The 17,537-nt window shown below is 42.4% G+C and overlaps 1 protein-coding gene across 4 annotated transcripts; it reads right to left on the bottom strand.

Moving 5' to 3' along the window:
- Positions 1-508: 508 nt before the first annotated feature.
- On the bottom strand, positions 509-17,097 carry TRIM13 (tripartite motif containing 13). 4 transcript variants are annotated; one of them, XM_009191945.4, is made up of 4 exons: positions 16,522-16,642; positions 15,892-15,987; positions 9,791-9,912; positions 509-1,747 (listed from the first exon to the last, which is right to left on the bottom strand). In XM_009191945.4, exon 4 carries the CDS (start codon positions 1,739-1,741, stop codon positions 521-523), a length of 1,221 nt encoding a protein of 406 aa, XP_009190209.1. In that variant the 5' UTR covers positions 1,742-1,747; positions 9,791-9,912; positions 15,892-15,987; positions 16,522-16,642; the 3' UTR covers positions 509-520. The 4 variants fall into 4 exon arrangements, 3 of the variants coding, with proteins under 3 accessions (XP_009190209.1, XP_009190208.1, XP_003913940.1); XR_004178601.1 differs by lacking the exon at positions 509-1,747 and adding an exon at positions 7,505-7,619; XM_009191944.1 differs by lacking the exons at positions 9,791-9,912; positions 16,522-16,642 and adding an exon at positions 16,756-17,097.
- Positions 17,098-17,537: the final 440 nt, after the last annotated feature.

The following is a 17,537-nucleotide window of genomic DNA, read 5'->3' as shown; positions in this document are numbered from 1 at the left end:
AAAATACAAAAAATTAGCTGGGCGTGGTGGCACGTGCCTGTAGTCCCAGCTACTCAGGAGGCTAAGGCAGGAGAAACGCTTGAACCTGGGAGATTGAGGCTGCAATGAGCCGAGATCGCACCACTGCACTCCAACCTGGGCAACAGAGCAAGACTCCATCTCAAAAAAAAAAAAGTGGTCTTCACTGCATGCTTGATGACAGTCACTATTATACTACCTATACCTCCATTAATACAATATTAGATCATATGATCTCTCACCTATTTTTATCACAGCATAAATACAACCAATATTTGGGGTGGATGCTTATTTCGAAAGCACTCTTTAAACAAAAAAGGGTTCAGGCCTATACTAAATTTCACTTTTATCTTTATGCTACCTAACATGTATAGGAGATTATTTTTGGAAGGAATACTTTTGGAGGAAAATATGTGACTAGAATCGTTGACCAAATCTGAATGACCACTCTCTATTCTCTAACAATTTCTAACAAAAGAGAACTGCATACTTGAAACAGATTTTATAATAGTTTATATTTGCACACAAATTCTGCCGCATTGTTCAGTACCACCAACGTAAAATTCTTGAATCTTTCATTGAAAATGAAAAACCCATCTGTCACCTGTTCCCAGTAAAAAACTGATTGTTCTATAAAATCGACTGATTTAGTCAGATAAGAACTAAAGTTTGAAAGACAGTCTTTCCAAGTTGCCAGGTCATCAAATAATGACCATTCTAGGAACATGGTAGGACCAAAGAGAACGACAAGGCCAAGCAGGACTAGCAAAAATAACTTATAAAAGCTCCAGGGAATCTTGTTAATGAATGTGCCACTGTCTTGAGGCAAAGAAAGTTTATCCACATCAACTAGTTTTATGTCTTCCCATTGACTGGTATCAAAGTTCTTCATTAAGGGGCTTGCAGGCAAATTAGAGGGAGGTAAAGGAGTTTCCTTGATTACTTTAATTTTCTCCCTGAACTCCTGCATCTGTTGCAGAAATACAATGGGTTCTGACACATCTTTGAAAGCCTCAGCAATGTTAAAGGCCATCCGTTGCTCCTGCAAGATGGTGTTGAGTTTGTTGATCTCTGGGTCATATGCTTGCATAACAGCAAGTTTCATGGTCTCAAAGTCAGACAGAATTTCATTCTTCTTTTGATCCAATGTGTGTTGTAACTTCTCAAAAAATTCCTTCACTTTATCTGAATCTTTAGTCAGTAACTGTAGGGATTTCCTCTTACTAGTTTCCAAGGTATCCAAGCGAGAAAGAGCATCTCCCCGACGCCAGGTCTCAAAGCTCTGGAAGAGGGACTCAAAGGCATCCCTTTCCTGAGCATAGGCATCTTCAATAGAACAGAAGACATGCTTGGTGTGGTCCCCACGAGTAGCACAGATCCCACAAATCAACTGCATATCAGTCAGGCAGAAAATGTTGAGAGGCTGCCCCAAGTGTCCTTTGCATACTGGCATTTTGGGAGAGATCTTGATCTTGTTATACTTTTCCACAATACCCTTCAGGGAGTAATTAACCTGCAGGCTATTAATTCCAGTAGCTGAAGTTTCCTTACGGCACGTAGGACACTTGAAAGGAGCTGGTCTCCACAAGGAATTCCGCACACTCCCCTCTAAGATCCCTTCTAAGCATTTTTTGCAGAAGTTGTGGGAGCAAGGCAAAACCCGTGGATCATCAAACAGACTACAACAAATAGGGCACGTGAGATCTTCTTCAAGCAGCTCCATCACATCCTACCAGAAAAAAAAAAAAATTTATTTTACTCCAATAATCTCACCACTAGGACTATGTAATAATTAGAGGAAACTGTCTTCACATTAAAATGATCATTCACTGAAATAACCAGCCAAACAAAGGAAGTGAGAATGGGTAAGGGAATGCACACCAAAGCAAATTTAATCCGCTGACACTAGAACATGCTCCTTTAATAGTAAGGCATCCTATACACAGGCCTTTGTGTGGGCTTTCCAACAACAGTCTTTGGATAAGACAGACTCAGGACTAGGACAACTGCAAGTTGAGCCAGCAGGACCCAAACAATTGTTTTAAAACAGAGCTGACTACTGACAAAAACAAGGCTATTCAGTGTCTAACAGAATGAGCTCTTTACTCTGGGCCCACAAATATAAAATGGTATGTTATATAAAAGAAAGAAGCACAGAAATATAAATCCAAACATGGACTCTCATGCAGACTTTATTATGAATTGGCATATTTTTCTATTTCAAAGGCAAGATTACAATTTTTAAAATCACAGGTAAAAGCACAAGATAAGAGTTGCAATTCACTCTTCTAGGTAGGAGAACTAAATGAGGTTTTTTGTTGTTTTTAAACCACCAGAACAGTAATCGAAGCCATTTTGTATTATCTAGAATCATCAATTTTCACAATGTGGTGGGCAAAAACCTGGATGTCCCTCTTTTGGGGCATCTGTGAGATCAAAACTGTTTTCGTAATAACACTAAGATGTTACTTGCTTTTTGCACTGTCAACATTTGTACCAATGGTGTAAAAGCAATGGTGTGTAGACACTGCTGAAGCCTTAGGGATCGAGCAAAGCTGTAAGAAGCACTGAATTGTATTCATCATCACCACCCAAATTAGGGTTGGAGTACCGGTTTCATTTAAGAATGTTCTTGATGCAGCAGTAAAAATTATTCATTTTACTAAGTCTTGAGCCTGTGTACAGTTTTTTAATATATTGCGTGACAAAATAGGCAGTACACATAAAGCACTTCTGCATACCAGCAGATGTTGTCTGGAGAAAAAGCACTTAAGTGATGAGCTGCAAGCTAAACCAGCTGCTTTTTTTCATGGAACACCATTTTTACTTTCTGAAAGAACAAATGATAAACTATGGCTATTCAGACTTAACTACCTGACATCTTCTTGGAAAAAAAAATGAGCTTGTTACTTCAAAGAAAACAATTGACAGTATCTCTTGCTAACGAAAAGGCTGGGTTTTATGTAAAAACTGGAATTCTAGAAAACATTTTATATTTATGAGCCTGACAGCTTTCCATTAATTAAAGACTTTTATGATGAGATGGGTAGTGATATTAATGAATGTGAGGATTTTTTGAGGGGAAAGGAGTACTGTATAATGAAATCTGTCAATATTTGGAGATCTGCAAAACACAGTGAATATTATTTCAAGTCACTAATGCATGTTATAAATCAGGCATGGGTAAAAGATCCATTTGAGGTTCACGAAAGACCAACAGGTTCATAAATACAATTTCAGATTCCATACTCCAACAAAGAAACTAGCACTTGCTGAGTTTTTGTATAGTATCAAAGAAGATTCAGGCTGGGAGCAGTGGCTCACGCCTGTAATCTAACACTTTGGGAGGCTGTAGAGAGTGGATCGCTTGACCTCAGGAGTTCACGACCAGTCTGGGAAACATGGCAAAACCCCACCTCTAAAAAAAAAAACAAAGAAAATTAGCCAGCTGTGGTGGCATGTGCCTGTAGTCCCAGCTATTCAGGAGGCTGAGGTACGAGAATCCCTTGAGCCCAGGAGGCAGAAGCTGCAGTGAGCCGAGATGGCACCACTGCATTCCAGCCTGGGCAACAGAGTGAGACCTTGCCTCAAAAAAAAAAGAAAAAAAAAAGATTAACTTACCTGAAAAGGCTAAACAGTATTCCTTCCTTTACCAACTATGTATCTGTGTAAGCCTAGATTTTTGTGTACTTCCTTTTTTGAGATGGGGTGTCTCGCTCTGTCACTCAAGCTGGAGTGCACTGGCACGATCATAGCTCATTGCAGCCTTGAATTACTGGGCTCAAGTGGGATCCGCCCAAGTAACTCAGACTTCAGGTGTGCACTACCATGTCTAGCTAATTTTTAGTTTCAGTGGGTTTTTTTGTGTTTTGTTTTTTGTTTTGAGATGGAGTCTATCACCCAGACTGGAGTGCAGTGGCGCTATCTCGGCTCACTGCAACCTCTGACTCCCGGATTCAAGCCATTCTCCTGCCTCAGCCTCGCAATTAGCTGGGCCTATAGGCGCATACCACCACGCCCGGCTAATTTTTGTATTTTTAGTAGAGACGGGGTTTCACCATGTTGGCCAGGCTGGTCTTGAACTCCTAACCTCAGGTGATCCATCCGCCTCGGCCTCCCAAAGTGCTGGGATTACAGGTGAAAGCTACCATGCCCAGCCATAGATTTTTTTTATATACTATGTTGCCCAGGCAGGTCTAGAAATCCAGCCCTCAGGCAATCCTCCCACTTCCACCTCCCGAAGTGCTGGGATTACAAGCATGTGCCACCACACCCAGCCTTCTTTGTATATTTCAACCAAAATAATTTATTGCAACAGGTTAAATACAGAAGCAAACAAAAGACTCCAGCTGTCTTCTATTAAATAGCCATTCATTACAGGCCTATATTGCAATGCCATGCTACTCTGTATTTTGTTTTGGAAAATTGTTATTTTCCTAAATTATCTGTTAACTTGTAATGGGTTTATCATTGTTATTTTAAATGAGTATTTTTTAAAAATAGTTTTAATTTATAATAGAGTAAATATCGACAGTATAAAACATAAAAAATTTCTTGGCATTCTCAATTTTTTTTTTTTTTTTTTTTTTGAGACAGCTCTTTTACCCAGGCTGGAGTGCAGTGGTGCAATCTCAGTCCCCTGCAACTTCTGCCTCTTGGACTCAAGCCATCCTCCTGCCTCAACCTCCGAGTAGCTGGGACTACAGGCATGCACCATCACACCCAGCTAATTTTTTTTCTTTGTAGTTTTTTTTGTAGACACGAGGTCTCACCATATTGCCTAGGCTAGTCTCAAATTGCTGGGCTCAAGTGATCCTCCCTCCTCAGCCTGCCAAAACACTGAAATTACAGGCCAAGATTCTCAATTTTTAAGAGTGTAAAAGTGTCCTATGACCAAAATATTTGAGATCCCTGATGTAGGCAATGCCATTTCTCAATGCAGGTTTATTATTTTTCATTTTTATTTTGACAGACAGGGTCTTGCTCTGTTGTCCAGGCTGGAGTACAGTGGCCTAATTATAGCTTACTACAGCCTCAATGCCATTTCTCAATGCAGGTTTATTATTTTTCATTTTTATTTTGAGAGACAGGGTCTTGCTCTGTTGTCCAGGCTGGAGTACAGTGGCCTAATTATAGCTTACTACAGCCTCAAACTTCTGGGTTCAAGCAGTCCTCCTGCTTCAGCTTCCTAAGTAGCTAAGACTACAGGCATGCACCACCACACCTCGCTACATTTTTTTTGTAGAGACCAGGTCTCACTAGCTGGCCTCAAGCAATCCTCCTGCCTCGGCCTCGCAAACCACTGAGATCACAGGTGTGAGTCACTGCACTAGGCCACAAATTTATTTTAAACATACATTTATCTCTATAGTTAAAACACCAAGAGTACTATATATTTCTACATTGTTTACTCAGGGATATATACACATATCACATTATCACCAAAATAATAGGACTTAGTAGGCCATCTGTAATAAAAAGTGAAATTTTTTAACAGTAACTTCAACAGCAATACATGACTGGACTATATCTAGAAGGTAAACAGTATTTAAAAGACAAGCTGAGCTTGCAGGGTTAATATTTATTGCTTTTTTTTTTGAGACTAAGTCTCGCTTTCGTAACCCAGGCTGGAGTGCAATGGTATGATCTCTGCTCACTGCAACCTCCACCTCCTGGGTTCAAGCAATTCTCCTGCCTCAGCCTCCAGAGTAGCTGGGATTACAAGCACCTGCCACCACGCCCAGCTAATTTTTGTATTTTTAGTAGGGACGGGGTTCCACCACGTTGGCCAGGCTGGTCTCAAACTCCTGACCTCAGGTGATCCACCTGCCTCCCAAAGTGCTGGGATTACAGGGGTGAGCCACTGCGCCTGGCCTTTTTTTTTTTTTTTTTTTTTTTTTTGAGACAGTGTCTTACTCTGTCTCCCAGGCTAGGGTGCGATGGCGCAATCTCGGCTCACCGCAACATCTGCCACCCAGGTTCAAGCGATTCTCCCGCCTCAGCCTCCCGAGTAGCTGGGATTATAGGCACCTGCCACCGCACCTCGCTAATTTTGTAGTTTTAGTAGACACGGGGTTTCACCATCTTGGACAGGCTGGTCTTCAACTCCTGACCTCATGATCCACCTGCCTCAGCCTCCCGAAGTGCTGGGATTACAGGCATGAGCCACCGCGCTGGGCCCTAAGTTTTTATTTATTTATTTTGAGACAGTCTCCCTGTCACCCAGACTGGAGTGCAGTGGCACAATCTCGGCTCACTGCAACCTCTTGCCTCCTGGGTTCAAGCAATTCCCCTGCCTCAACCTCCTGTGTAGCTGGGAATTACAGGCGCCCACCACCACACCTGGCTAATTTTTATTTTTTTACTGGAGACAGGGTTTCACCATGTTGCCCAGACTGGTCTCAAACTCCTGACCTCCAGTGATCCGCCCACCTCAGCCTCCCACAGTGCTGGGATTACAGGTGTGAACCACCACGCCCAGCCAGTTTATGGCTTTATATTAGATTGTAAGATACATGTATTTATAATATATAACATAGGGAGAACTAAAGCAAAGATTATTGTCTCAAATTTAGTGTCATATTGCAAAAAAAAGTGTAAGCTGATATGACAAATCATATAACCTTTGAAAAGCATTGGGAAGAGAATGGCTATAGAGACTAAACTTTGTCTTCTGAAAGAGGTTACCACGCGGTTGTAAGACACACAAACTTTCAGAACAGTGAAGTCAAACTTTTGATGATCTGCCAACCCCAGTCCTGCTCCACACTTTTCACTTCCATTACTGTCATCTTTTGCCTAAGAATTCTACACAAAGGCCAGATTTTTGAGAAGGCAATAGAAACAGGAAAGTGGTAAGGGCAACACTCAATAAAATAAACCTAATTTACTCATCTTTGCAATGTTAATACCTGCAATGTTAATACCAGAGAATCCTATCCAAGCATATTAAATAAGAAGAAAACAAAGAATATACCAAGTGATTGGGTGGGATGAGGAGGAGAAAAAGGACACTGAAGGCAAAGAGAAACTATGAAGAAAATTGAGGATACAAAACAGGGGCCAAGAAGAATTTTCAGGCAAACAAATGTGACCAAAAATGAAAAGGAAAATGTCACACACAGGAAAACTTAAAATAATAAACAGTCATCCCAAGGTCATGATCAACTTACAGCTCTTAAAATGAACCAGAGGGAAAAAAAAATACCTATTTGGAAAGTCTCTGTTTTAAAAAAATTGCATCAAAATTACAATAGATCCTCTTGTTTCCTTTTTAGTGATTTAACTTACAAATTTTGGTTTATAATTTAAAGATTCTTATTTTCATTCACTTTAAAATCTAAATATTTCTGGCCGGGCGCTGTGGCTTACACCTGTAATCCCAGCACTTTGGGAGGCCAAGGTGGGCAGATCACCTGAGGTCGGGAGTTCGAAATCAGCCTGGCCCACATGGAGAAACCCCGTCTCTACTAAAAATACAAAATTACAGGCGTGGTGGCACATGCCTGCAATCCCAGCTACTCAGGAGGCAGAGGCAGGAGAATCGCTTGAACCCGTGAGGTGGAGGTTGCCGTGAGCCGCAATCGCACAACAGCGAAACACTGTCACAAAAAAAAATAAAATTAAAATTAAAAATCTAAATATTTCCTTTTCTCTTCTTCCTTTAGTTTTATGCCTTCTCTTTTTTTTTTTTTTTTTTTTTTGGAGATGGAGTCTTGCACTGTTGCCCATGCTGGAGTGCAGTGGCATGATCACAACTCACTGCAACCTCTGCCTCCCAAGTTCAAGTGATTCTCCGGCCTTAGACTCCCCGAGTAGCTAGGATTACAGGCACCTACAACCATGCCAAGCTAATTGTTGTATTTTTAGTAGAGACGGGGTTTCGCCATGTTGGCCAGGCTGGTCTCAAACACCTGATCTCAGGTGATCCACCCGCCTCGGCCTCCCAAAGTGCTGGGATTTCAGGTGTGAGCCAACACGCCCTGCCTATGCCTTCTCTTTATACTCAAAACTTTCTCTAAGACAAAACTATGTGACCACTTCCACAAGTGACGAATACCTGATCCAAGAAACCTTGGTAGACATCTTTGTTGCCTTCAAAGTTTTAAAGGATAATATAGGTTAAAGCTTTTAATCTCATAAATAAAAGATACTCTTCACAGCAAATTAACTTACAGAATCTTAAAGTATGGCTAACACAAAATCTGAAATAATCCACCCAGCTTACTCCTTTGACATGAACTAAAAAAGCATACATCCCCTCCACCTCTTTTTTGGGGTTTCTTTTTTTTTCTTTTCTTTTGAGAGGAAGTCTCACTCGTTGACCAGGCTGGAGTGCAATAGCGCCATCTCGGCTCACTGCAACGTCTGCCTCCTGGGTTCAAGCGATTCTCCTGCCTCAGCCTCCTGAGTAGCTGGGATTACAGGTGCCTGCTACCACACCTGGCTAATTTTTGTATTTTTAGTAGAGACAGGGTTTCACCACGTTGGTCAGCCTGGTCTCGAACTCCTGACCTCAGGTGATCCGCCCTCCTAGGCCTCCCAAAGTGCTGGGATTACATGCATAAGCCACCGCACCTGGCCTTTTTTTTTTTTTTCAAGACAGGGTCTCTGTCGCCCAGACTGGAGTGCAGTGGCGCCATCTTGGCTCACTGGCAACCTCCCCACCAGCAACCTCCGCCTCCTAGGCTCAAGGAATTCTCTTGCCTCAGCCTCCCGTGTAGCTCAGATTACAGGCATGTGCCACTACCACCTGGCTAATTTTTGTGTTTTTAGTAGAGACGGGGTTTCGTTATGTTGGCCAGGCCGGTCTTGAACTCCTGACCTCAAATGATCCTCCCACCTCAGCTTCCTAAAGTGCTGTTATTACAGGCATGAGCCAACGCGCCCTGTCTGTTTTGTTGTTTTGAGAGAGTATCACTCTGTTGCCCAGGCTGGAATGCAGTGGCCCTAACACAGCTCACTGTAGCTTTGACCTCCCCAGGCTCAGGTGAGCCTCCCACCTCAGAATCATGAGTAGCTGGTACTACAGGCACATGCTACCATTCCCAGTTAATTTTTGTACTTTTTTTTTTTTTGTATAGATGATGTTTTGGCATGTTGCCCACTCCTGAGCTCAAGCGATCTGGACTCAGCCTCCCAAAGTGCTAATTATACAGGCATAAGCCACTGCACCTGGCCTCAAGCTAGTTTTTTCCCCAATATAGAAGTCAAAAAACTTTATGTAAACAAAATTAATATTCACTGTTCAAATTTCAACTTTAAGTCAGATTAAGCACATAAAGGCAAACAAGTTTTCCAAAATTCATTTCTTCCTTTGAATGTTTCTGAATACTTAGAAAATTCTCAAATTTTGAAGTACAAATACCTTTTTCCCACTAATTAAAAACTTCCCAAATGTTTTACACCAACAGTTTTAAAAGCTGACAACTTTTTAAAGTTTCACTTTTTAAAGTTTCCAGAGAGGTGGTAGTAGACACTAGTTGCGGGAAAAAAACCTTGTTCTCCTGCCATATTGATATTTTCTAATATACTTTTAAATTTACATACAATGAAATTCACTTTTTGATTTACAGTTTTATTTTTAACATAGTTGCATACCACCACTACAGATTTATTTTTTTTGAACAAATTGTCAAGCTATCCACAAACAAGGATTACAAAAAGCGCTTTATCAATCCTACCTCAATTAGTATTTGGCAACAACAGCTTCTATAAATGAAAACCATAACACAATCACTAAAATAATAAAAATGGAAAAGCCAATACTTACAAAGTTAAGGTGTCATAATACAGCAGAGTTAATATATATGTATTGGACTTCTTCCTTCTAGAAATTCTTCCAAGAGATCAACCTAAAATGATTATACTGCAAAAGGTACTCATTCATTCACTCTGAAACAAAAGTTAATTTTCTCTTTATAAAATCTATTAGTAAAAGAAACTTTCCTATTGAGGTCTTTAAATTCCACTGGCTGTTAGCAATATAATAAAGTTGTTCAAAATATTACCCTTTTTTTTTTCATATCCCATTAGGGAACAAAAAGAAAAGCCAATAAATATATCATGCTTTTATCTTAAGGATTTAACCCAAATTTCCATCCTGCTTTGAGGCATCTTTGAATGCAAGAATTTCAAAAAGTACCTAAGTATCTATCAGGTGGCTAGACAGCAAACATTGAAACTCACTTCATAGACATTAAATTATGCTAAGCTTTACTGAACTGAGAGTCACAAATGTTACTTCGAAATAATTCCTATAATAAAATGGCTCATTAAAAAAAAATCATTTCCTCTGAGCACACTAATCTTATTTTCAAATAGTGTACTATATTCTCCCATCTCAGCCTCCAGAGTAGCTGGGACTACAGTCATGAGCCACTGTACCTAACTCTATTTCAGTATGAGATCCATTAGGCCAGGTGCATTGGCTCATGCATGTAATCCCAGCACTTTGGAAGGCTGAGCCGGTGGATCATGAGGTCAGGAGTTCAAGACTAGCCTGGCCAAGATGGTGAAACCCTGTCTCTCTTAAAAATACAAAAATTAGCCGGGCACGGTGGCAGGCGCCTGTAATCCCAGCTACTCAGGAGGCTGAGGCAGGAGAACCACTTGAACCCAGGTGGCAGAGGTTGCAGTGAGCAAAGATCGCACCACTATATTCCAGCCTGGACGACAGAGTGAGACTCCATCTCAAAAAAAAAACAAAAAAAGGAGAGAGAGAGATCCATTAATAAATGTTTTCTTGAAACTAAGTAAGGGTCTTATTAACAACTATTAAAATCTAGGTAGAGGATGTAAGAATACTTACTGTAATATTCTCCTGAGTCTTCTCTGTTTGAACATTTTCACAATAAAATGGATGGAAAAACTAAACAGCCAATTATAAGAAAACCATATTGAGTTTAAAAAGTAAAACTTTGAAAAGAGCTAAATATAAGCCTCATAAGAAGTTTAATCTGCTGTAGTTATGGTTTTTGTTTTTGTTTTTAGACAGAGTCTTGCTCTGTCGCCCAGGCTGGAGTGAAGTGGTGCGATCTCATCTCACTGCAGCCTCCACTTCCTGCGTTCAAGCGATTCTCCTGCCTCATCCTCCCGAGCAGTAGCTGAGATTACAGGTGCCTGCCACCACGTCAGGCTCATTTTTATGTTTTTAGTAGAGACGGGGTTTCACCATGTTGGCCAGGCTGGCCTCAAACTCCTGGCCTCAAGTATCTTCCTGCCTTGGCCTCCCAAAAGTGCTGGGATTACAGGCATGAGTCATCATGACCAGCCTATGGTTTCATCTTTCATAAAATTTTTTTTAAAATGTATTACTGGAAGTCTCTGAATCCAGACCTGTGAGGAGACTGACATACTTCTCTGGCTCTCAGTCTGTAACCTCTGACAAACGACTTATACATACTAGTTTCTCTCATTTGTACAGCTATTTTAAAAGGTATATGAAAATTATTTATAAAGTTTTTATTTTAAATACTCTCTATCAATGTGTCATTACTCTTCATTCTTTTAGAGACTGTCCTGGTGACTTATATGATCAAAACAGGACAAAGTAAGATACAGAGATCAGGTTTCAGATATAATCTCTAAAAATGAAAATTAATATATTACATATAGCACCTCTGTGATGTATATGATCAACACAGGACAAAGTAAGAAACATCAGGTTTCAGATACCTCTAAATATGAAAATTAATATATTACACATAGTATCTAAAATAATTATGTGGCTTTTGCAAACAATATAAAAGTTACCTATGTGTCCATATAAGACAGGAAGTAACCAACCTTTTCTGGCATTATCCTAGAATGAACAGTAGTTAAAATTTCCAAGATATTTCTAGCAGGGACCCTGACAAGGCAAAACAGAGCTAGTACAGAAGGTTCACTAGGCTTGGAAAGTTCACCTACTCAGAAAGTTCACAAACGGTTGTCAGACTAAGATGAAATTCTCAAAATATAAACCAGGCCATTCATTACCTCGCTAGTTCAGAGCACTAAGAAAAACTTTTTCCTTTTCCTTCATTCTCTTCTCTGTACCACAGTTTAGCCTTGACTCTTTCCTGCTTGCTTTTTTTTTTTGAGACAGAGTTTTGCTCTTGTCGCCCAAGTTGGAATGCAATGGTGTGATCTTGGCTCACTGCAACCTCTGCCTCCTGGGTTCAAGTGATTCTCCTGCCTCAACCTCCCAATTAGCAGGGATTACAGGCACTTGCCACTATGCCCAGCTAATTCCTGTATTTTTAGTAGAGACAGGAGTTTTACCATTTTGGCCAGGGTGGTCTCGAGCTCCTGACCTCAGGTGATCCGCCTGCCTCAGCCTCCCACAGTGCTGCGATTACAGGCCTGAGTCACTGCACCTGGCCAGGTGCTGTTATTCTAGAAGGTATGATAAATACTTTACAGAAGTCACATAAAAATAAGTTTCAGAGATCTGCTCATGTCTACAGTTAACACTACTGTACTGTACACTTAGAAATTTGTGCAGAGGATAGGTCTCATGTTAAATGTTCTTACCGCAATTAAAACCATAAAATATTGACACCATACTGAAATCGAAGTTATCCATGCAACTAGCTTTTGTGTTTTCTTAAATTATAAAAGCAACTTCTTTTTATTATAGAAAATTCAGAAAATACAGAGAAAAAGCCACCCATAATCACATCAGCAAGAAATCACCACTACTATTATTTTGGTGTCTTTATTCCAATCCCATGTGTCTGTGCATGTGCACACATTTTAACAAAACTGGTAGAATACAATTTCGTTATCTTGTCCCCTTATTTTATTACATGCCTTTCCCCTATCATTATATATTCTAGAAAAACATGACAGTCCATGTTGTGGATATGCTTTCTTATTGCTTATTTATGGGTTTGTTCTTCTTCTTGTGTTGTTTTGTTTGTGAGTTTTCTTTTTAATTTATTTTTTGGGTATTGTAACATTTAGATAAACACCTTATAGAGAAAAGCCTTGCTCCACAGCTCTGATTATTTCCTAAGACAATTCCTTTAAATGTACTTTTGGGTCAAACAGTAAGGCTTTTTTTTTTTTTTGGAGATGGAGTCTCGCTCTGTCGCCAGACTGGAGTGCAGTGGCGCGATCTCAGCTCACTGCAAGCTGTGCCTCCCAGGTTCACGCCATTCTCCTGCCTCAGCCTCCCAAGTAGCTGGGACTATAGGCGCCTGCCACCAGCCTGGCTAATTTTTTTTTTTTTGATTTTTTAGTAGAGATGAGGTTTAACCGTGTTAGCCAGGATGGTCTCGATCTCCTGACCTCATGATCTGCCCGCCTTGGCCTCCCAAAGTGCTGGGATTACAGGCGTGAGCCACCACGCCCGGCCACAGTAAGGACATTTTTAAGGCTCTTGAAAAGATGACTAGGTTTCTCTCTAGAAAGGGTTTATATCACTTTATGAACTCTAACCAATGATGTATTAGAGTGGTCCACCTCTCGATGCAGTTCCTAACCTTACAAGAAAACCTTACTTTTATAGGACTTAGTAAAAAACCAAGAATAAGACACACCTGTTACCATACCTACTCGAGTTTAAAATATAAAAGTTTAAGGCAGTTAACATTAGTCTGCATCTATGTCTTACCTATATATACATACATATATAGGCAATAAATGGTAATAAAATTTATGGGGTAGGAATAGAAATACTGGGCTTAAAAGCATCTTAGAAATCATCAAAACACCTAACTTTAGGAGTCAAAAAAACTAAGACACCCCCAGCACTCAAAAAATGGAGACTTATAAGTTGTACACAGCAAACTAGGCATCATAGAGCCTGAGTTTTCTAATTCTTAGACCTTAGCACTATATCTAGAAAGTGACTCAAGAACTCAGTATTCTTATTCATAAAATGAAGAGGTTTAATCATAAGTTCTCTAAAATCCCTTCTAAAATTTTGCAATTTTTACAAACTAGGTTTAACAGGCTCTCCAGTGAAGGGAAAAGCACAAAACCTGCTTTTGAGTACCTGTGTTCAAGAACCAGTTTTATCCTTCATAGAATTAGGATTTTTATATCTGGGAATGGTGCCATACACTTGTAGTCCCAGCTACTCTGAAGGCTGAAGCGGGAGGATCACTTAAGCCCAGTTCAAGACACAGTTGAGAATCCTATCTTTTGGAAAAAAATTAAAAAACGAATTTTATAGTATTTACCTCATAATGAAATGGCTCCATTGTCTGGAGGATACACCCGTGGTTGTCTCGAGCCAAGAAAGAATTCAGGACATGGACACACACGAGTGGGTTTAGGAGCGGAAAGTTTAACAGAGAAAGGTTCCTCATGCTGAGAAAGGTCACCCAAGCGAGGGTCTCTGGGTTTGAGGTGAAAAGCAATCGATTTTGTACAGAGCAAGGAGGTGGTGATTTACAGAGCCCAGGGGATTGGTTTGACCAGGTGTACCATTTACATAGCCCGGCTAAAGACTGACCCTCCCATCCTAATTTTGTTATGCAAATGTGGCTTCTATCTGGGGCCCGCCATGACACCTGCACCTGTGGTTTTACCTAGTGATCGCCAAGACGCTCACATAGGTGACAAGGAAAAGGAAGCAAGAAACCCTATACTGAATGTACCTGGCTTCCAGATATAGCTGGCGACATTTACATACAAAAGCTTCTAGCCTGCATATTTCTGCTTGCAGCTTGACTTTTCAGGCTGCTTTCTGTTAGAAAATAAATGGTTTGGGGGCTTTTTTTTTTTTGGTAACCAGAGTCTCTGTTGCCCAGTCTAGAGTGCAGTGGCGCGATCTCGCCTCACTGCAACCTCTGCCTCCTGGGTTCAAGTGGTGGTTCTGCCTCAGCCTCCCAAGTAGCTGGGATTACAGGTGTGCACACCCCCACACCCAGCTAATTTTTGTATTTTTAGTAGAGATGGGATTTCCCCATATTGCCAGGCTAGTCTTGAACTCCTGACCTCAACTTCCCAAAGTCACCGGCCGGGAGCTGCTTTTTATTAAAGGAAAATTCCACCGAGAACTCTTTTACCCTTTCTAGCTGCCTAAAAATAATTTTTCAATAACTCCTGTATTACAGTAATGTGTGAGAATTCCATAAACTACAAAACTATACAAACTTAAGGTTTAATTACATATATGCAAACTCTACACATTTAAGGTGTTATTGTGGAGCACCAGTGTATCAAGCAAGAAAAGATTCTAAACTTGAACTGTGATTTCAAGGCAAAGCAAAACACATATAGGGTATCAGGTACAAAGCAGTGTCATGAAAATGAGCATATCTGAACAAAAGCTATGGCAGAATTAAGGCCAGATAACCTATCATAAATGTATAGAATGAACAGAACAGCCCGGTGTTAGGCAAGGACTTCCCAGGGAGGTTTAGTAAGCCAGCTGGTAGAAAGGAAAAAAAAAATGTATTTTTAGGGAAGGACAGGGAAGCTCCCATTGTGTAAGAAGGAAGTATAGTCAGTTAACAGCTCCATCAAGTTCTACTAGAAGGAGTGCCTATGTAAATAAAATTCTGCTTTAAAAATGCCTATTACATAAAGGTCTCTAGAAAACTCAAGCCCTGTTCTATAAGCCCTAGCAGCCTGACAATTCCCTAAGCATAGGAGAAGGGGAAAAAAACTAGGAAAAAAGTGTGGAAGCTCCTTTCTTCCTTTGCAATATAAATGTTTGGATATATTTAAGACAAATACCACATAAATAGATGCTAAACGTGGATTCTATTTTTCTAAGTTTTAACAAAATATGAAAAGAACAAAGACCACCAATGAAAAGTGGATGGGAACATACGTTTTCTACACACAGTTCCATTTTGGAAGGTTCTGGGGCCTATTGAAATTGGGTGTTTTAAAAAAAAAGGATAACATAGGAAAATTATTGTTGTATTTTACCTCTGTCTCCTATAAGCTGATGTATTTGGCAGGGTTACTATTTCCCAGGGCAAAGCAGGTCTTTTTTTCACGTTTTGACTAACGAACTACAGGCTACTGCAAAGAGAGAAGAAAAAGAACAGTATTAACGCATTTATTTGCACAGGACCCCAATCTTGACCCTCAATTTTTTCAATCGTCCCCAAAAATAAAGCCAGGCTGTTTAGACCTGGTCAAACGCCAGGAGCCTGGAGCTCTTTGTATTAAGCAGCTTCTCGGTTAGGGCGCCCTCCCCCGGCGCCATGCAACCTCTCCAGGTCAGCGCCAGACGCTGGCGGCGCGCTCTAACCTACGGCCCACACCCATCTTTTCTTTTCTAGGGAATGTGGAGACGCTGGTAGCGGGGCCGGAAAGGCTCCGGGCAGCGCAGGTTTTCTGGGCCACAGACACACTGCTCCGGCGCCCACCGCAAGCCGCTCCTCCCCATGCCCGTGACAGTGCCGCGCTGCCGGGACTGGAGCTCAGACGGCCTTCGCCAGCCCCACCCCACGCAGTTCCCTGCTGACCTGGGCAAGTCCCCACCCTCGCTGCAGGTTCGAGGACCACCCCGCTTTCCCGAGAGGAGCTGGGCGGCGGGTACTTATCTCTGACCTCCGGCGAGTGGGAGAGGCAGCGCGACCGCCTGTCCTCCAGCCGTGGGGACCGTATGGTACGCGCCAGGCACAGCCGCAAAATGGACTCGCGGCTCCGGCGAGCCCCGCCCCCTCCCCTCCCCCCTCCCCCTTCCCCCCCCCCCCCCCCCTCCCCCTCCCCCCCCCCCGCCCCCCCCCCCCGCTGCCCTCCCCCGCCACTTTCCCCTTCCCAGTCGCCCGCCTCCGCCTGCACCTCGGGCCCCGCCTCCCCGGCCCGCTTCGCTGCGTCCCGCCTTCCCCGCCGCGCCTAGCCCCAGCGGAGGGAGCCGGGAGGTGAGACCGCGCTCCTTCCGGCGTCTCCAACCGCCGCCGGCTCCCGCCGTCCACCCGCGCGGGCCGCCTGGGACGGGGAGGGCCGGGCTGCGGGCTTTTCTACCTTCCAGAGGCCTGCGCGCGCCCGAAACCCTCCCGCAGGGGCTGGGCCGCGGCTCCGGGAAGTGGACGCTGTTCGCCCAGACGGTGGGCTCGACTGAAGCGGCGCCGTCCTGGGTGGGGCCGCCCGGGAAGAAAGTCTCCCAGTTAAGCTGCCGTGCAATTAAGATGGTTGGGTTTGGATTGTTGTACTTTTTTTTTTGTTCGTTGCATTTTTAGGAACAAAAAAAAAAGCCCAACCCTTCACACCACTTCATCCGCATCTCAAGACCAGAAGCCGACCCCAGCGGCTCGGGGAGATGGAGCCCGCACCCCCCAAGGGGGAGGGTGGGACGGGCACCTCCGCACTGCGCGGCCTGCGGAGTCACCGATTCGCGTTGGGAGCGCGCCAGGGTTCTAACTGGGGGCTCAGGGCAAGGCGCAACCAGAAGAGGGTTCAGTATCCCCCATCGCCCCCACCCCCAACCGTGACCCTCTTTCTTTGAGGGCTTTAGGTTGGACACCAGAGACCCAATTCTGTTTAAAATTCTCTGTTAAGAAAAGGAACGCCTGTTTTTGCCTTTGGGGGAAAGGATGAACTTTCAAATTGACTTTAAATTATCC

This window comes from Papio anubis, chromosome 15, assembly GCF_008728515.1.
Source record: "Papio anubis isolate 15944 chromosome 15, Panubis1.0, whole genome shotgun sequence".
NCBI lineage: Eukaryota > Metazoa > Chordata > Mammalia > Primates > Cercopithecidae > Papio > Papio anubis.
This window is presented reverse-complemented; position numbering and strand designations above follow the sequence as displayed.

What these genes read in the sequence shown, in the direction of transcription:
- TRIM13 (XM_009191944.1), bottom strand. Translation starts at nt 1,741, where the DNA reads ATGGAGCTGCTTGAAGAAGATCTCACGTGCCCTATTTGTTGTAGTCTG.